Below are 21551 nucleotides of genomic sequence, written 5' to 3'. Positions count from 1 at the left end.
ATGATCAGCTAAATACTCCTTATGTTTCCTGTGAAGTAAATGTCCTGGACCCTGGAAGATGTAACTGAGATTAAGAAATCACAAGCACAAGCTCATCTTTGATTGAACTATGTCTAGACCACTGCCAATATGCAGACTGCACTGTGGGTAGAGTTCTTGATTTATTCTGAACATGCACACTTTGCATTTCTTATTTCATTTCTGTACATATTGCAAAGTATTCCTTGATCTTTAGATGGTAAATAATATCGATGATGAGGGTTTAGGGAAATAACTTCTTGGTTTGTGGTTCTTTTGATCAATTTTTTTAAATTTGCATTTTTTTATGCAAACATGTATTTTGTCTCTCTCTTTTGCTCACAGGTTTGCTCTGTCAAGATGCCATTTTGCTTATAAAGCTGTACCTTAAACATCTGTTAATTTGAGACAAAGCTATTAGTGTTTCATGGTTTATGTATGGTTTCAAGGATTACTTGTAACTACAACAACGCACAGATCAGAATGCTGCTAAGTATCTTCCTCTCCTTTTCCTTTTCTCTCTTCCTAAATTTTCTTACAATCTTACTCTTGCAGTGAATTTACAAACCTTCAGATTTCCAACATAGCTTTCAAGTACAGAGACACTGCGCTGTTTGAAATACAAGCCTTAAGAAGATTGTCATCTTGGATTTTTTAGAATTCACTGAAATTGATACATGCGTGGGATCTCATTCTGCCTGCTGCACCTACCCATACTCACCATCAGTACAGTCTATAGGAATGGACTCTGTATACTGTCATCATTGGCTCCAGATTGTGCAATCATATTTATTAGAACATAGAAGAATACAGAGCAGTACAGGCCCTTTGGCCCTCGATGTTGCGCCGATCCAAGCCCACCTAACCTACACTAGCCCACTATCCTCCATATGCCTCCATATGCCTATTGTAACAGGAGGGTCCATGTGTAGATTTCACAGCAGTATTCAATTTTCCTCAAAGTGTGGAAGAAATGCCAGCATAGTGAGCAAAGAATGTCAGGTGAACAGGCATAGGGATAAGAAGAATCTCTGACAAACTGGAGGTTGGGAAAATGGTAGCAGTGTGAATTGGGAGTAAGAGACATAATCCAGCAAAACTGGTTATTGGTTAGATCTAGAAAATTATTTGCACTTATTGACAAAATTTTCCTCAATTTTCTCATGTTCCCATTACAGATAAATGGATCCCAGACCTTGAACGGTCACTCCCTGGAAAGACAAAACTATGCCCTAATCTCACAACTACGAGCATTTCCAACATTTTAGGTGTGGATGCAGAATGCTGGTGTCAAGAAAGACCATAGGGTTGATTTTAACTCAATCTGCCCAATGGAAACCACAGTATCAGGCTGAGCATATGAATCATTTGGGTGACTTGTCTGCCATTTTTGCCTGCCACGTACATTTTAATTTGCTATTCAAATCAGACAGCAAAGCAACCCACACAAAATGTTTAGGTCCTACATTAAGTAATCAGATCTGGATATTGTGAGGCTATCAGGTCCAGGCATAACTGTAATCTGCAATTTCCTGGTAAACACCAGCTGGCAGTTGAAACCACCCCATTCCTGGCAGCCCAAGTTCATATTTATTTTCTTTCTGACTACATCAATCACAGGGAGTTCAAACAGGTACATAGAGTATGTTTTTTTTAACAATAGTCCTTATTGTGCTTACCTGGATTTGGGTAGATAGGAGTGCTTTCAAATAGTACAGTCGTGCCACCATTGCAGAGTGGGCCATAGGCCACATAACTGTGCCCTGTAATCCAGCCAATGTCTGCCATACAGCCAAAAATATCACCTTCTTGATAATCAAAGACATACTGAAAGATAACATTTGTATGTTAACCTTATGAATTAGTATCTGGAACAGAAAAATTATTCCACTAAAAGATTCACTCTATAGGTAACAAACAAAACTAGGACTCAAAAATAGACCCTGCAATACCAGTTTACAAAAAAGTAATACAATTAGTTGATTGGGTAAGCGTCTATTAAAATCACTCAGTAAGCAAGTTAAATGAATGAGGCCAAGTGGGTTTTGTTTGCAGCTGGGGATGAAGTCCTGGAAAAATACAAGTATGCCAGGAATCCCATTCCAACCTGCCAACTTTCATATTTAATTGCAGTAGACCACATGAGATCACACCCCTCAGGAGAGGTAGGTTGTCAATTTTATGATGTAAAAGATCAACTCCTGTGATAGTAACACGGAATTTGAAATAAAACGTTTGGCTCTGCAGGTTTCCTATGCTTCCTCGAACCTGCTAGGTGATTGCCAGGCAAGACGAAGGTGGCAACTAAAGGGGTGGAAGCTATGAAAAGGAAATCTGGTTGTAGAAAATGGTGTATTCACAGTACTTTTACCATGATATCGCAGAGGATGTTATTTTACATGCATTGAAGGTGCCATCAACACTTTGAATGTTCAAAGGCCTGACTTGCACTACCATATTTCCTGGCTGTTGTTTATGCAGGGTTACTTTGAACCTCAGATTATATCCAAGATAAATTGCCAGCAGCAGTAGATCGAAAAGCAGCAAGAGGCAAAGCACCAGGCTGCAACAGTACTTCCATTAGCAACAGCCCACTTCTTACAGACCTGCAGTTCATTACTATAGCACATTGCCTATAGGCAGAGCATAGTGGATAAGCTTCCTTGACATGTCAGAGCATCAGTGTCTCAGGAGGCACAAACTGTCATGTCAGATTTTGGCAGACATTACAAACTTTCTGGACCAGACCTGCTACTGACTGAACCTACTGTGTCTATGCCTGTCAAAATAACCATTGTCCTTGACACCTGTGCCTCTGGATCCTTCCAGGCTCACCTGGAATTATTGCCAGGATCTCACAGTTAGTGGTAGATAAATGCATAAGAGAGCTTGCTGACTGCTTATTTGCCAAAAGTGTCAACTTCATCTGTGATGACACCAGTCATAAGGGGGAAGCATCCAAATTTGTGACTCTGAAATGTTTGCCATAGGTGTAGTGCTGCCCGCAAGTGACAACTAAAGCAACCACCCTTCACCCAGGCAAGTTAATAAAGGGCTTCCTCTCCGTCAATATGCAAGAGGTGAGCAACCAAATGTCTTAATACCTGGATGCAGAGCTACTTAAAAGATGGTCAGTGACATCCCTCAAACTTCTAAGGAATACAGCCTAGAAACAGTACAATTAATGTCATACAACCATCGTGTATCATTAAACAAACTGTTGGGAGTGCCGAAGGTGCAGTTCAAATGTCTTCATAGATCTAGAAGTGCACTTCAGCTCACAGAGACCAGGGTATACAATGCAATTTTGGTGTCTGCTGTCTATATAGCAGTGCACAACAGCAACGTTGGACCTGCAGGAGGAACAAAGGGCAGAAACACAAAGCAGAAGGTGATGCTGGCAATGGACTACCTGCTGCCCAAGATGCCCTTAGAATTGAGTTTTACTTAGTTTCCACCATTCCATCCATCAAATAAGCAAATTCAAAAGTGGTTGTGGCAATTGCTGCCTCCCAGCCCTCTGTCATAACCCTACATCCTCCAAGAAACAACCTGTAAAGGAGTCCTTCAAACAATGAAGCCTCTCATTCACAACCCCCATTACTTTGTGTCAGTTACATGAGATATAGAAAAAATGTGGGGTTGAATTTTACACTCTGTGGACACAAATATTTTCATTATCTTGATTAGAAATATTGCTCTTAATTGTTATACACATCCAAAGACAGCACTATTTCTAATTAATTACAATATTGGTCACACTGACAAAACCAGTAATAGTGGAATAAACAAGTCATAACTGGAATATACTAGTCACAACAAGAAAATTATTAATGATTGGAATATTCTTTGTATAGTGACATTAATACAGAAAACTGTCCCAAGACATTTGTAGATACATTATCAAACCAGATTTGACGCCAAGCCAGATAAGAAGATATTATGGCATGTGGCCAAAATCTTGGTTGAGATATGTAGGTTTTAAGGAGTGTGTTTGCGGAAGAAACAGAGATGGAGAAGTTGAGTGACAGAATTAGAAAGTTTAGGACCATGGCAGCTGAAAACAAAATCTTGAGCACTCTCTCCCTAACAGCACTTGGGCGTATCCCCTGTCCAGTACCACATGGCAGTTCATCAACACTTTCCCAAGTTCAGATTAGAGATGGACAACAACTCAATGGACACGTCACATGTGAAAGAATGAAAGTGATGATACAGTTAAAACTCAGGAATGCTCAGGACTCTAGGTTTGGAGAATCACAGATCTCCAAGAGGGCTGCGAAGCTTGAGGAAATTATAGAGTTAGGGAGAGGTGAGGCCATGAAGGATAGACGTTTTCAAATCAAGATAGTGTTTACCCATAAGGAGCAATATGTAGATGAAAAATAGAATAGACCTTTGGGCAGATCCTTGTGGGATGCAAAGATAACAATGTGGGAGAAGGAAGTGAAGCCATTGCAGGTTATTCTCCAGTTACAACTGTATAGTTAAGCATAGTGCCAGATGGATTTTGTCTCACCCATTTGGATCACAGCAGACAGGCTTTGGTGAAGGATGATGTTGCCAACAATGTCACATGCTGAAGACAAGGTGAGAATGCTGAAAACAGAGAGCTTTTTATAATCACAATAGGATAGGACATCATATGACTTTGTTAATTTCCTTGATTAATAAGGGGACCAATGGTTATTGGGAGAGGCAGGAGAATGGGCTTGAGAAACGTATCAGCCTGATCGAATGGCAGAGCAACTGAATGGGCCAAATGGCCTAATTCTGCTCCTACATCTTATGGTTAAGAGGGTTTTTGGTGCGAGGACTTGAAAAGCTGATTGGCAGGAACTTGGAGTTCCAGGAGAGATGGGCATAGATTTGGGTGGCACACCATGTTCAAAGACTTTAGGAAATTTGACATGAGGTAGTAGCTTATAAGAACAGTAGGATCATGGTATAATTTTGAAGAAAAAGATAAAAAGAAACTTGAAGGCGAGGGATTGAGTATAAAATTGGGAGAGAAATTTTAGCAATATCAACTAATAAGGGCAGGGAAGGAAAACTGGGAGGTCAGCAATTTAATGGAATGGGTCATGGAGCAGGAGGTAGCTTTCAAACAGATGACAAGTTTAGGCAGTGTATAAGTGCCAATAGGAGAGAACCTAGAGGTGAGGATCTTATAGGATGCGAGATAGGTCATAATTGGAATACACTAAATTAGGATTGGAATATACTGGATTTAATTAGAATATAATAGCCTTAACCGGAATATGTTGGCCAAAACTGAACTGCTATGTATTATCTCAACTAGAATTTATTGGCCACAATTTGATCATAATTGCAATATGTTGTTCTTAATTGGAACACACTAATCAAACTCTACGTTGGTGTAAACTGGAAACAGTTTTCAAATCAAGACATTGTTTTCCCAGGAGCCAATCTAAGTTAGCAAGCACTGGGGTGATGGATGAAAACTTTGTTTCAAATGAGCCCAAATTGGGAAAGCATATGCCATGTAGGAATGTGCTGAATTGTTAAGTGTCAAAACAACAAACGCATGGCTGGAGTTACATTACATTAGATTCCCTACACTGTGGAAACAGGCCCTTTGGCCCAACAAGTCCACACCGACCCTCCGAAGAGCGACCTTCCGAAGAGCAACCCACCCATTCCCCTACATTTACCCATGACTAATCCACCTAACACTATGGACAATTTAGCATGGCCAATTCACCTGGCCTGCACATCTTGGGACTGTGGGAGGAAACCAGAAAACCCAGAGGAAACCCACACAGACACGGGGAGAACGTGCAACCTCCACACAGACAGTTGTCCGAGCCGGGAATCAAACCCTGGTCCCTGGCACTGTGAGGCTGCAGTGCTAACCACTCAGCCACCGTGCCGCCCCATTATTAACTGCAGATGACTTGAGGCAAGGTGAGTCCACCAGTATTATAGAGATACAATTTGGCACAGCTATGGATGCGCATTGTAGGGTCAACCATGACACCAATGTTGCAAGAAGACTGGTTCAGTCTCTGACAATTCTCAAAAAGTGAGAGAGAGTGGTAGCTGGAAGTTTGGGGTGGGGCTTTGGTCAAATTTAATTGGAAGAAATTTCTGCTTGTCTAGTATTAGATCTTGAATAGATAGTTTGACAATTTAGAGATTGTGAAGGAATAGAGAGAGGCAGCAGTTGGGTAGAAACATGGTAAAAAGGAGCAAGCATTCGGCCCCTATTCAATAGGATCATGGCTGATCATCCAACATAGTACCATTTTCCTGCTTTCTCCCCAAATCTTTCGCTCCCTTTAACCCTAAGAATTATATCTAACTTCTGGAAAACATTCAATGTTTTGGCCTCAACCATTTTCTGTGGCAAAGAATTCCACAGGGTCACCACTCCCTGGGTGAAGAAATTTCTCCCTCTTCTCAGTCTTAAATGTTCTACCCTATGTCCTCAGAGTGACCTCTGGTTTCAGCCTTCTTATTCTCCTTCAGGATAATGTTTCCTACTTTTATCTTGTATAGTCCTGTTGGGATTTTATATGTTTTATGAGATCCTATCAAATTAACCCAGCTGAACAAAAACCACAGATCAGGTTTCATAACCTTAAATTTAAGTCTAACCCTATTTAAGAAGAATTGCTATTAATTAAAAATAAATACATGTTCTGTTCTTAAATTTCTCCTCTCTTTTTTTTTCATTTGTTCACAGGAGACATGAGCGATTATCACATTAATTGTGAAATCTTTGGTTAAAGGACACAGGTGAGGAAAAAATACACTGGTTCTTTTCAGGTTTTGATTACCTATTTTTTGGAGGGAAAGATAGATCAGCTCCCAAAGCAGCTGTAAAAAGGCTTCTGTCAAAATCATTCACACCCAAAAACTATTGAGCTATCCAGTTGCTGTTGTCAGGCTGACAGTCTTTGGCATCCATAGCTGGTCACAACTCCTCAAGCCAATCAGTAATCTGTTGCTGACCCATCTACTAACAGCCTCCACTACTTTCTCAACAAAGCTGCAATGTAAATATGACTCACATCGAGATTCAGTAACTTGTTTTTTAGAAGTGCAGCAGTTCTTTCATAATCATTGGTTTTAAAATGGTCCTTTTCCCAAATCAGTTCATAATCAAAAATACAGTAAAATAAAAAGATATGGGTTTTATGATGTGAATGGGAGTTGGAGAGATTTAGTGTAAGGAAATTGCACCCCTTATTCATTCACAGGATGTATACCAGCACCAAGGACTGTGAGGTGCTTGTGCCTGGCTTCCAGTGATCCCGCAAACTGCAATGGAAGGCATGTGAGTGCTGGAGAACAACAAAAGCAGTGATTCCCTTAACCACTGGGTCAGAGACCCAAAGAATTTCAGGGACATTGTTTGCAATCTAGTCCAGGTGTTTTGTACTGATATTATTGCAGTCACTGACTCTTCGATCCTGGAAGCAATATAATCAGAAGCAGTTTTATTAGCATGAATTTTCACAATTAATCAACTTAATATTCTGGATAGATAATACTGCTAAGGTAAATATCTACATCATCAGCCTTGTTAAAGAGTAGGAAGTAAAATCATACAAAACATAAGAAAATTGTCTGAAAAACATATCTAGATATTCCTACAATGAGTTGCCTAACAGTTATGTATGTTAACATAACTCAGAGACTAGCATATATTTATTTTTTTTATTTAGTTAAGTAATTTAGCATTAGCAACTTTACAGATAAATGCAATCTGTGAAGTTGGCCTTTATTCCTTTGGCCTTTGTACGTTAATGTTAAGTAATTTCTGTAATCAGTATTAAATACTAGAAGGAAAACATTGAGGCTCACCATCCTGCTCTACTGATACCTTGTGGGTAATAGATGTATATAGCAGATAGCCAGCTTGTGTATGGACTAGGCCCTTAGGTTTTCCTGTGCTTCCAGAAGTATACAGCAAGAAGAGCAGGTCCTCACTGTCCATGGACACAGGTTCACACACCGGCTCCTCTTTCTCCATCTCCTGAGGAAGAAAAAAGGCAGATCATCTGAGCTGATGTTTTATTCCAGGAAAATGTGTTTAATAGTTGTTCTGTATAATTTAGACATGACAATAATGTGAAATGCACCTACATTCTAATGGTAGATTCAATCTACAAAAGACCCATACTTAGTGTCTGCCTATTTCTGTGTTTTCACCAGATTGACAATGGTTAGTATGGCGGATGATTTGATTAATGTGTGCGTGGTGCTGGGCCTTAGTGGGAATTGGATTCACCATCCTCAGAAAGAGGGTAGACATAGCCATAGGGGTTGCTGAGTACAGAGGCAATTTTATAAAAGGCTTGCCTTTGCCTTCTGTACATTGTCCCAGCTATAAAGAAACAAGTAAATGAAATACAGCCCTCAGCCTTCACCCACCAGACAAACCTCATGTCATACATGCCAAACCATTCTCCCACCCAACCCCATGCTGCCTCACGCCTCCCATGTCAATGAATGTCCATCTACGCACCCGTCCTAGCCCTTCCCATACCCACTGTGACAACCGATGTCCTTACACCTTCCATGCCAACTCACCCAGGATCCATCACAGGCAGACCTCAGGACCTATGCTGAGTTGAAATAAAGTTTTTTTGTCTTTTGATTATTTCACTAATTAGAAAAAGTACAATGATTGATTTTAAAAACTCTGTTGCATTTACATTCCTTTAATTGCTCATCTCTTATAAATACAAAATTTGTATTCATAGCTCCACACCAAAGTCTTTGTAACTGCATGGTACTGTCAAACAAGTTGTGAATTGACAGGCATGTCATAATGATAATTATAGGTTGTGAAATGAGTCAACCAACACAAATTATATACTGATAGCCAGCAGGCTTAGGTCAACAGACAAGATTTAAATGCAGGTTTTTTAAAATTCAAAGCAGTTTAAATTAAATGCCTTTACAGCTTGGCAGTTTCAATGAGCATATCCACTTTTAACACACATTCACATCTACTTTAAACAATCCTAAATGACACATAACCGATCCCAAAAATGTTCTTGGACGTATCCAAAAGTTTAATTTACCAAAAAGGTACTTCAGTAAGTTTAGACCTTCCCTTGAAAAGTATGAAGTCCACAATTCATGTTTTAGGTGTCCCACTAATGAAAAGTAAATCTGTTTGAATGCAATTCCATTTTACATATGTAAATAAAAATGGAATAGTTTGGGTTATTTCTTATTTTAGGGTCATCCAGTAAATTTAGTTAAATCCAATGGGAATTGTAACAATTATTTAATCACACTCATGACTTTGATCTTGGAATTGATGGATGAGCATTTGCAGATTCATGGTTTGGGTTATTCACTGCAGAAATTCTGGCCTTTAGACTGTTCTTGAAGCCACCTTATTATATTCCTGAAGAAGGGCTCATTCCCAAAACGTCGATTCTCCTGCTCCTTGGATGCTGCCTGACCTGCTGCGCTTTTCCAGCAACAAATTTTCAGCTCTGATCTCCAGCAGCTGCAGTCCTCACTTTCGCCACCCTATTATATGTCTGCTTCAGCTGAGTTTCTTGTTAATGGCAAACACCAGGATGTTGATGAAAGGGGTATTCAGCATTAATAATGCCATTGAAGGTCAAGGGAGATTCTTTTGTTGGAGGTGGTCAATACCTAGCATTTGAATGATGCGACTATTACTCCCCACTCTGATTTTATGATGGAGAACAGGTTGTGAGAAGCAGCTTAGGATGTTTGGGTCTGGGAGACATTTCTTTGAGGACTTCCTGCAGCTCAGTCCTAGTGATGAGATGATTTGCCTCCAGCAACTATAACAGTTTTTCTTTGAGTTAGTTGTGATTCCAGCCAGTGGAGAGTTTCGCCCTAGTTTCCATTTACTTTAGTTTTTTTTTGACAAATTCAGTAAAATACATATTAAGAGCAAAAATGTCCATTCTGCTTCTGGAATTCAACTCCTCTTTCCAAGGCTCTATCTATTGCGGTCTGGAGTTAAATGTCTCCTCACGGAACTCAAAACTAAATATTACTGAGCACGTTATTGTTCATAGTTGAGAGTATGTTGCTGGAAAAGCACAGCAGATCAGGCAGCATCTGAGGGACAAGAAAATCAATGTTTTGGGCCGGAGCCCTTCATCAGGAATCATTTGGGCCAGAGCCCTTAATCATTCCTGATGAAGGGCTCCAGCCCAAAGCACGATTTTCCTGGTCCTCAATGCTGCCTGACCTGCTGTGCTTTTCCAGCAAAACACTCTCAACTCTAACCTCCAGCATCTGCAGACCTCATTGTCTCCACGTTATTGTTCATATCACTGTCAATAATACCATCAATCAAATTGAGCTTTACTGACACTAATGCAACACTAAGGGAGTGCTGCACTCTCAAATATGCCTTTTTATGGATTCGGTGTTAACCTGAGGTCCCATGTGGATGTAAAATATATACTATGTGACGATCAAGAACATTCTCTTCAGTGTCCTGTTCAATATTTATCATTGAAAGGATATCAGTAAATCAGATTAACTGGTCATTAACACATTGTATTTGTGGCACTTTGCCATGAGCATACTGGTCGTATGTGTTACCAACAACAATGACAACTTCTCACTTCTATGCGTTTACTTCAAATGTACTTGATTGTATATAAAGCAATTTTTGGCATGATCTGACGTCACAAAAGATGATATACAAATGCAAGAACTTCTTTCTTTCCAGAAAGCCCTGTGCTTTCCTGCTTTAATTAGATCTCATTGTCAACATCTATGTGTTCCACTATTAACAATGGCTCTTACACAATAATGCAGGTAGACAATTCTTTATCCGAAATTCAGTAATCCAAAAAGCTCAAAAGTCCGAAGGTTTTTTTGTGAAGTTTTTTTTCTCATTAACAAGGTTGTTTGACGTGCAAACAGTTAATCCAAGTCGACACCCACTCGATGCACGTCACTCAGATGCAACGTGTGGGGGTGTGGCCCAGCATCGGCAGGCCTCAATTCTCTCTCAAGGTCCGTTTTACTGAGTGAGTCTGCTCCTCCTGAGAAAGTTTATAGCCTTAAAACTTCTCCTTAAACATGTAGACTAAAATGTAACTTTGAATTATAGAACACATTTGCTGCACACGAGAAAATAGACAGCCAGGGAGGGTAAGACAATTAAGAACATTTGCCTTAACATCAATGAATCTGGATAAACAGGACACCGAGTGATAACATTCCTTTGTGAAATTAATAACAATTTTTGATTCTGACCTCGAAATGAAACTCTGTATCAATTAACTTCTCTCTCAAATTATTGTCCTTCACTATTACCTGTCTAGTTCAGAACATGCAGTGTTTTTGTGAACTTTTTGTGCTTGTGACAGTACAGCCTTTGTAAACTTGCGTGTAAAGGTAGTCTGTTTGAGATCGTACAACAGAGTAGCCTGCCAGGGCTCTTGAAGGAAGAGCGATGTCCTATTCTCCTGGGTTATCAGAATCCAGTTAGCCTGACTTATAGGTATCAGTGTTATGTTGTAACAGTGATGCTATTAGTAAACAAAGGGGATGATCCAAATTAAACTAAACTGTCTGTAAGCATTTTTTTATTCCAGACTACCAAAGGTGTGATCTCCGGAAGAACTAAGAGAGGCTTACAGGTTGAGTTCATAAAGAATTCCCTGGACCATCTCAAATCTGTATTTTATCAATTTGGCACTGCGAGAAAGGTTCCAACAAGGGATATGTTTGAGTGAAACTGGAAAAGGGGAACTTCGCCTGTGGGTCGGACTCGAGACCAACGAGCCCACAAGGTAGGATTACACCTTGATTGGTCTTAGTCTGCATCTTTGTGTGATGCTTCCCCATTTCATTCTCACGGTACCTTGACGGAACCCTAAATGAGATTGTTTAAATACGTACTAAAAACATAAACTGTCAGGATTTTAGAATGTCAGGAATGTTTTGCAGAAATCACTAATCTTGTTTGTTGTTGGGGTTGTTGATTAGTGAAAATTTTAGGTCGATATTATCTTCTCTGTTGTGTCTGTTCAGCTTGGCATGTCTTGCTTTGCCGTTTTGCTTTGTTTGTCTGCTATGGTTTTGTTCTGTTTGTTTTGGTGTTTATTCTTTGTTTATGAAATATAGAGCGTGGTTGCTGCTTTTGTCGCATTAAAAAAAAAGCTGGCCAGTGATACAAATCTCGCACACTTGGTAAAGCAGCTACATGCCACAGCCAGGATTTATGAGGCTAAACTCCCTGAATATGACTTATAGAATGTGAGTCCCTCATTATCCTTAAAATCACTGCAACAGTGATGCTATTAGTAAATGAAGGGGATGATTAAAATTTAAACTAAACTATCTGTAAGAGTTATTTTTTATTCCAGACTATGATCTCCAGGACGAACAAAGAGAGGATTACAGGTTGAGTTCATAAGGAATTCCCTGGGCCGTCTCAAATCTGTACTTTATCACACCGGTAAGTATTTTTAAAATTTCACCATCAAACTGTCACTTATTCTGAAATTCAAAAAATTCTGAATTCCGAAAACCAGCTAGTCCCAAGCATTTCAGATAAAGGATTATGCACCTGTACTAAGTAACAAACTTTGCAAAGTGACAGTTTTAATAATCACAATTTTTAAAAATATAAAGCTACCAAGCAAAAAAAAGCTTCTTAAGTTCAACGGTGTTACTGTAATGTAGACTTACTTCTTCAAGCGGTATATCGATATTGCTCATTGGAACTTTGCCGTCTGTTCTCTGTGCCACAAAGATGCATTTTACTGTGGGACATGACTTTACTGCCTCATCCACCATCTTCTTCAGCTCAATAACACGACCACCACGTACTCCTTGATTGCAGGTGATAACAGCCTTGCATTGGGCTAGTTAGGCAAAGACAAACACTGTCATAATACATTGATTTATTTTAAATGCTAAGGAATTGTAATTCTATAGCTAGGAAACTGGATCAAAAAAGGGAAAAGTTTACAGGGCTTTGCAACATGTTCCAAATCAACCGTAAAAAGGCTGACACTCAGTGGTCTTGACATTCAGTATCCAGGTAGCTGCCTGAACCTGGTGTTAGGCCCTTTGTGAATGTTAGCACTCCTTCCAGACATTAAGTGAAACTCAGTGCAGTCAGTGCTTTCCTCAGGCTTTCTAGAATTTGATACAGCCTCCAGCACATACTGAAGCAGCACATACGGGCTATTCTATGTTCTAAATTATTTTTCTCCAAAATATTGTCATCCAAATGTGGTTATTAAGTGGTCCAGTCATCTGTAAGAGTTCTTGCAACATTGTTGCACATTTGAGAATATAATGTTTGTCATTGGGTTCAGCAGTACCCTTGCTCATTGTGCTGCTAACCACATCCTGGTTGCACAAATATACTGCCTGCCACTGTCAACCCAGTCACACCATCCCTTTATACCAGCAGCCTAGCTTGTCAAGCAGCAGGAAGTGGATGCTCCATTTAGAGTACATAGCATGTTTGCCTCAAATTGAAATGAGGTCAGGACATCTAAAACATGAAGACTTTTTATGCCATTTCAAACATTCACTAAACAACATGTCTGTTAACTTGACCATATGACATTTCAAAGAATAATCTGTGCAGCTACATTAGAACCTTGGCTCATTGTACAGTCATACAGTCATAGAGACATACAGCATTGAAACAGACCCTTTGGTCCAACTCACCCATGCCAACCAGATATCCTAAAATAAACTCATCCCATTTGCCAGCACTTGGCCCATATCCCTCCAAACCCTTCCTATTCAAATATCCATCCAGATGCCTTTTTATTGTTCTAATTATATCAGCCTCCACCACTTCGTCTGGCAACTCATTCCATATATGCACCACTCTTTGCATGAAAAAGTTGCACCTTAGGTCCCTTTTATATTATTTCCCCTCGCCCTAAACCTATGCCCTCTAGTTCTGGACTTACCCCATCCCACCTTCTCCATGCCCTTCATGATCTTAATAAATCTCTATAAGGTCACCCCTCAGCCTCCAATGCTTCAGAAAAAACAGCCCGAGCCTATTCAGCCTCTCCCTATAGCTCAAACCCTCCAACTCTGGCAACCTCCTTGTAAATCTTTTCTGAACCCTTTCAAATTTCTCAACATCCTTCCTATAGGAGGGAGATCAGAATTGCATGTTATTTTCTGAAAAGAGACTATTGCATGAGTATTGGAAGCTAAGTGACACACTGGAAACAGAAATGAATTTGAACACTTTTGTGCATGACCTATTTCCACAACACAAAAATAATCCAAGACCAATAATACAATTCAAGATGACTATCTAATGTAATACAAATAAAATTACAGAACTGTTCCTTACTTTCCCTGTGTAAACTCTATTTTCACCACACAAATTACTCTGAACTTCAGTGTTGATCTCGTTAATGTTGATCTTGCTTGGCACACCTCCTGTCCAGTATTATCTATATGCTTCACTCTAAGTACCACAGGATCTGTACATCTTTGCTTGCTATGATCTGCCTGTACTGCTCACAAACAAAGTATAGCTTTTCACTATACTTAGGTACATATGACTACAATAAATCAAATCAAATTAACAGCATATATATTTTCTTAAATATAAACCGAAAGTGCTGGAAGATGCAATGATCATGACCTGAAACATTAACACTGCTTCTCTCTTCCCACATACTGTCAGACCTGCTGAACATTTAAAGCATTTTCTGTTTTTATTTTAGATTTCCAGCAGCGCCAGCACTTTGTTTTCAGATATATATTTATTTAATGGGATTGCAGATTCCTTCCATTTATTTGATTATCCGTTAAATTGAAAACAGAAACAATTAAAAATGTTAATTGGATAAACTGATATCAATTTAGCAAATGCACCTTGCAGACCAATGAATGCAGGACAATCCACATTGATATTCCCTCTAAATCACACAGCACTGCCCTTTGATGTGAAGGGCAGTGTTTGTCACTGGCCACCCGGATGTTTTCCTATCTTCCTGGCGGTGGAATTTGAATAAAGATTCGTGCACTTTGTGTCTTTCACTGTGTCTCACACCTGCACACACACACCATGGGTGCTGGGAAAAAAATAAGCACTACCACACTTAGGTGGTAGTGTGGGGGTGAAATTTTTTTATTTAAAAAAATAAACAGGAGAAATTTGATTCGTGCGAAAAAAAAATTCCCTCTAAATCGTTTTTCGGTGCGCAGACCTCTGTAGCAGTGACTTCCAAAACTAGAAGTCAATGCATTGGCAAACTGATTGGCATACACAGAGAATGGTGTAGCTGTGTGACTGCACAGTTCAGAAGGAACGTTGGTCCAGATGCAAGATTTTTATATTCTTTTGAGTGCAGCATTTGTTGACTGTCCATAAATGCCCTTTGCAACTCACTGCTTGTTAATTTATCTTAGATGGCCATTGCTGTGGGTCTGGAGTCACATGTAGACTAGGACAGCTAATCTCCATGGGGTAAAAACAATAACTGCAGATGCTGGAAACCAGATTCTGGATCAGTGGTGCTGGAAGAGCACAGCAATTCAGGCTGGACCTCTGACATGACCTGTTCCACCATCTAACTGCTTGATTTGAAAATGGATGTGACTCTTCAACAAATTAATCAGCAAAAAGAAATGTGAAAGATCTTTGTTGACTTACCATCAGAGATCCTTTCACTCAGTGCATGGCTGCTAAAACCTGCAAAGACTACTGTATGCACGGCACCAATCCTAGCACAAGCCAACATTGAAGCTATACCAATAGGAGATACTGGGAGATAGATTGCGACTCTGTCCCCTTTCTGCACCCCATGACGCTTCAAAGTGTTAGCCAGTCGACACGTGGTCTCCAAAAGTTCCCTGCAACACAAAACATCCATTTACTAATCACTGGGGAGAGGGCAGGCAGGTGTAGTTGTGGACAATCACTCAAGTGTCCATCAGGTACCAGGACAGCAGTTAAAAATGGATCACGTTAAACGACTGCTCTGTTAAAATTTGAAAATGGCTGAGGAGTGAAGAGGCTGCCTGAATTAACAGGAGCCTCATACATGTATGCACAATAGTTTTTTTTTGCCAGTATCCTGTCACCAAGTCACCCTTTATTTACATGTGCACAATACATGGACTTGACCAGCTAGCTCAGAGCCAGTTCCTAGACTGAGAAGACTCTCTAGTACTCCTTTTTTTTTAATTGCCCCATTCTACCGCTGCACCGAAGGAGGACTCAGCAGTGGTACTTATACTTCCCACAAATCACCTGTGGCTGTGTGTGTGTCTATGGCAACATAGTAAAAAGACACCATTGTGCAAAAATGTTATTCGATATTTTCCACCACCAATGTGGCTAGTGAAACATTAACAAGTAATGCCTGATAAGGGCAATGCTTGCATGAAAAACATGAAGGGGAAGGGGATAGGGAGACCACGTGGGGTTCTGTTAAATCATTGGCATTCAACCCCAATTTAAACCAGTGGAGACAGCTGTACACAGGATTAGGGTTTGAAGGAGTCTTTACAAGTAGTTTAAAACTGCTTTGTTTTACACTACCTTGAAAGTAAGTGTACCTCTAGGCCTCACAAGTGAATTGCAGCATTCATCTGCCTTAAACGCCACCATCCCTCACACTGAGAGTAACAAATAATTATTTCTTATGACAATTCCATATTCATAGTATGAGGCTGACACTCTGAACCAGATGGTTATTATCAGCTTAAGTTTTATTTGTTTGTGGAATCTAGGAAACTCTGGCAAGGTCGTACTTATTACTCCTCTGTTCTTGCCCTGAGAGCATAAAGAGTCAGGAATTTCAATTTGGAGTCATATATAGGCTGGACATGGTAACTTCCAATGGAAGGATACTAGCTTTAATCATGATAAACCAGCGTTCTTTGATTAATCGAATTAATTTTAAAAAGTGGGCAGCACGGTGGCACAGTGGTTAGCACTGCTGCCTCACAGCGCCAGAGACCCAGGTTCAATTCCAGCCTCAGGCGACTGACTGTGTGGAGTTTGCACGTTCTCCCCGTGTCTTTGTGGGTTTCCTCCGGGTGCTCCGGTTTCCTCCCACAGTCCAAAGATGTGCAGGTCAGGTGAATTGGACGATACCTTGCCCGTAGTGTTAGGTAAGGGGTAAATGTAGGGGTATGGGTGGGTTGCGCTTCGGCGGGGCGGTGTGGATTTGTTGGGCCGAAGGGCCTGTTTCCACACTGTAAGTAATCTAATCTAATCTAATCTAATCTAATTTATTTAATTGCACACCTTTCACATATTTAATTGAATTTAAGATTATTTGTTAAACTGCTTTAAAGTTCCACCTGCTCCAGAGGTGTGTAATAACATCCCTGAACAGGTTGATTGGTGTTATGAAGTTAAAGGCATGTATTGTACCTTTAAGAGAGAGGGAGTGCTGTTGTACTGAGAGCTTACAAGCACCTGTGATATATGACTAAGTCCCAGAGTGTCCTGGAAAATTGAAAATATGTAATATTTGACTGTGAAATGGATACCTGAGTTTTGGATGCTGTTTTGACAACAATTTGAATTTAACCAATCAGTTTAAATTACGCCCCAGGCAACTAAAACCCATTCAAGTTTGAATCTACTGTTTTGCCAACATCAAATCAATGAGACAATCCAAAGTTGAGGATATAAAAAAGGCAGGCATTTTGAAAATCAGACAGAGCAGCTGCCATCAACACAGATCCAAGAAATTAGGAGACATTCTCTATCAAAGGTACCTTTCCATATGAAACATATTTGCAGTAAAAGGAAAGAAAACGACCCAGGGATAGCTTCAGCTGGAAGAAGACAGACACCAAAGATGGCAGTCGCTGTATGGTTTTGAAATTAAGTTGATGTGATTTTAATAAATGTTTTATTGGAACAATATATTGTTATAGAGTTGGAGGCAGATAATAAGCAGTTAAGAGAAAGGGGGCTCAGAGTTGTGAATAGTTGTTGTTTCAGGTTCAGGGTGAAATAAATAAATTGATGTTATTTTCTTTAATAGTGAAATTTGGGAGTTCTCTATCACTCATATTTTAATAGATTATGAGGCAAGGTGACCTTTTCTCGGTGTTTGGTTTAATTAACAGAAGGGTTCACAGCCGTATTGTAACAATTAGAAATATAAATAGTTTAAAGGGTTATTGTGTACTAAAGATTGTACCTGTAAGTAATCCTTATTTCTGTGCCTGGTTCATCTCTCTCCCAGATCAAAGCCACTCTGTTGGGGTACTGGTTGGCATGACGATCTAAGCAATTCACTGAGGGGAAAAAAAAATCAAAGTTATTACAATAGATTAAATGATAACTGTTAGAGGTGACAGCTGATGCAAAAAAAACAGCTTGTATTTTTTTGCTTCATTTAACAACAGCTCTCAACTTACTAAAACATCCCAAGATGCTTCACAAGTATGTTACAAAATGAAAGATAGGGAGAGAAAAGAACAACCAGATGACAAAAAACTTGGTGAAAGAAGTAGGTTTTAAGGTGGGTTTTAAGAGAGGCAGAAGTGTTTAGGATTATATAGCTATGAGCTACGCAATATACTAGCTGCATCTCCCTGAAGGTTTATACAATTAATAGGTCATCGTATATAATAAACATAGAGGGGGTGCTCACACAAATATCATGAAAATTCTTTTCTAGAAATCCCCTCCTGACAATGAACATGTTAATATATTTACTTCACAGAGTAATCCTGTGCTATCTTAGAATCTCACAACACAGAAGTAAGCTATTTGACTCATCACTCATGTGTTGATTCTTTGAAGGAGTTATTCCAGTTAGTTCTCATACTTCATTCTTTGTAATACGGCCCTGAAAACCTTTCCATTTCAGGTATTTATCTGTCTCCTTTTGAAATTTACTACAGGTAGACAATCCTTTATCTGAAATCCGAAAAGCTCCAAAATCCAAAGGTTTTTTTGTGAAGTTTTTATCTCATGAACAAGGTTGTTTGGCATGCAACCAGTTAACCCAACTCCACACCCACTCGATGTGTGACGTGGTCCAGCACTGGCAGGCCTCAATTCTGTCTCAGGGCCCGTCATAATCACTGTGAGTCTGCTGTTCGATAAGATCTTTTAAAATATTTCACAGTTGAACTGTCACCTACTCTGAAATTCGAAAAATTCCGAATTCTGAAAACCAGCTAGTGCGGAGCGTTTCAAATAAAGGATTGTGTACCTGTACTACATCTAATTTAACCATCCTTTTGGGCACTGTACTCCAGATTACAAAACATAGCTCTGCCAAAGATTTCTCCGCACCTTTCCCCTGATTCTTTAGTCAATTACTTTAAATTACTGGCTAGCAACCTATTTCTCTCAGTGCATTTAACTGAGTATGTTGTCATAAAGGTGCTTTATATAGTGTAATTGCACTAAAGTTGAGAACATTTCAAAGACAGAGATATCAGAAGGACAATTAAAAGCTCGAAGGTGGATTTTTTGATGTGTCTTTAAAGAGAGGGAAGGAAAAAACAGTGAGATTTACATTCCCAATGAGGAATTCCAGAGCTTAGGGTCTAGATAACCAAAGGCATGGCCAGCAATTCTGTGGTGAAGTAAGTGGAGGATATGCAAGTAATAAGAATTGAAGGACCACAGTTCTCAGTAATTAAAAGGCTCGGTAAGGTTACAGAGATATGGAGAGGCAAGACCATGAAGAGATTTAAGCACAAGAATGAGTTTTTAAATCAAGAGGTTCAGGGTCTGGGAGGTAACATAAATCAGTGGTGCACAGTGGTAAGGGCAGAGCAGAACTTTGCACAAATTATGAAATGGGCAGCCAAGCTCTGGATGAGTTGATGAGTAATGAAAAATGGGTCACTAGCTGGAGAGCACTGGAATAGTCAAATGTACTGACAGCCAAAGGAAAACTCCCCATAATTAAGTCTCAAGCCAGGAAGGTCCCAAGTGGGAAACTGATCCACTTGTGGCAGGAAATCAGTTAGGCTTATTTCAAATTGACATAAATTAACCCTGAGGAGAAAGTGAGGGCTGCAGATGCTGGAGATCAGAGCTGAAAATGTGTTGCTGGAAAAGCGCAGCAGGTCAGGCAGCATCCAAGGAACAGGAGAATCGACATTTCGGGCATAAGCCCTTCTTCAGGAATGAGGAAAGTGAGTCCAGCAGGCTAAGATAAAAGGTAGGGAGGAGGGACTTGGGGGAGGGGCTTTGGAAATGCGATAGCTGGAGGGAGGTCAAGGTGAGGGTGATAGGCCGGAGTGGGGTGGGGGCGGAGAGGTCAGGAAGAAGGTTGCAGGTTAGGAAGGCGGTGCTGAGTTCGAGGGATTTGACTGAGACAAGGTGGGGGGAGGGGAAATGAGGAAACTGGAGAAATCCGAGTTCATCCCTTGTGGTTGGAGGGTTCCCAGGCAGAAGATGAGGCGCTCTTCCTCCAACCATCGTGTTGCCATGGTCTGGCGATGGAGGAGTCCAAGGACCTGTATGTCCTTGATGGAGTGGGAAGGGGAGCTAAACTGTTGGGCTACGGGGTGGTTGGGTTGGTTGGTCCGGGTGTCCCAGAGGTGTTCTCTGTCTTCCCAATATAGAGGAGGCCACATCGGGTGCAGCGGATGCAATAGATGATGTGTGTGGAGGTGCATGTGAATTTGTGGCGGATATGGAAGTGTCTCTTGGGACCTTGGAGGGAAGTAAGGGGGGAGGTGTGGGCGCAAGTTTTGCATTTCTTGCGGTTGCAGGGGAAGGTGCCGGGAGTGGAGGTTGGGTTGGTGGGGGGTGTGGACCTGACGAGGGAGTCACGGAGGGAGTGGTCTTTTCGGAACGCTGATGGGGAGGGGAGGGAAATATATCCCTGGTGGTGGGGAGACAGGCCGCCTACTTGCGGAAAGTTTCAGAGAACACCTCTGGGACACCCGGACCAACCAACCCAACCACCCCGTAGCCCAACACTTTAACTCCCCCTCCCACTCCACCAAGGACATACAGGTCCTTGGACTCCTCCCTCGCCAGACCATGGCAACACAACGGTTGGAGGAAGAGCGCCTCATCTTCTGCCTGGGAACCCTCCAACCACAAGGGATGAACTCGGATTTCTCCAGTTTCCTCATTTCCCCTCCCCCCACCTTGTCTCAGTCAAATCCCTCGAACTCAGCACCGCCTTCCTAACCTGCAACCTTCTTCCTGACCTCTCCGCCCCCACCCCACTCCGGCCTATCACCCTCAACTTGACCTCCCTCCACCTATCGCATTTCCAAAGCCCCTCCCCCAAGTCCCTCCTCCCTACCTTTTATCTTAGCCTGCTGGACACACTTTCCTCATTCCTGAAGAAGGGCTTATGCCCGAAACGTCGATTCTCCTGTTCCCTGGATGCTGCCTGACCTGCTGCGCTTTTCCAGCAACACATTTTCAGCATAAATTAACCCTGAGCCCACCACAATTTAGGGATTAAGTTTAAATTGCATGGGCTTACCCAAGATTTCTGAAAAATGTCCATCTAACTGTTTGGGTTTCCAACAGCCGGTCTCTTATTGTCAACACTCCAATCAAGGGATATGGCATCACGAATGGTGGGTCCTCTAAT

The 21551-nt window shown here is 40.8% G+C and overlaps 1 protein-coding gene across 3 annotated transcripts in view; it reads right to left on the bottom strand.

The window, feature by feature from the left end:
• acss1 (acyl-CoA synthetase short chain family member 1) overlaps positions 1 to 21551 on the bottom strand; it is a 76716-nt gene that overhangs the window by 47220 nt on the left and 7945 nt on the right. For all 3 annotated transcript variants that reach the window (XM_087991563.1, XM_087991562.1, XM_087991561.1), the window contains exons 2-6: positions 18168 to 18264; positions 15656 to 15855; positions 12700 to 12875; positions 7871 to 8023; positions 1698 to 1845 (exon numbers count right to left, since the gene is read on the bottom strand). In XM_087991563.1, the coding sequence (XP_087847689.1) occupies positions 1698 to 1845; positions 7871 to 8023; positions 12700 to 12875; positions 15656 to 15855; positions 18168 to 18264 (774 nt within the window). The remainder of the gene's footprint in view (positions 1 to 1697; positions 1846 to 7870; positions 8024 to 12699; positions 12876 to 15655; positions 15856 to 18167; positions 18265 to 21551) is intronic.

This window comes from Chiloscyllium plagiosum, unplaced genomic scaffold, assembly GCF_037043375.1.
Source record: "Chiloscyllium plagiosum isolate Xiang-an unplaced genomic scaffold, Cpla_swu_hap1 HiC_scaffold_10, whole genome shotgun sequence".
In the NCBI taxonomy this organism is placed as follows: Eukaryota; Metazoa; Chordata; class Chondrichthyes; order Orectolobiformes; family Hemiscylliidae; genus Chiloscyllium; species Chiloscyllium plagiosum.
The sequence above is the reverse complement of the archived record's forward strand: the minus strand, read 5'-3'. Positions and strand labels throughout refer to the sequence as shown.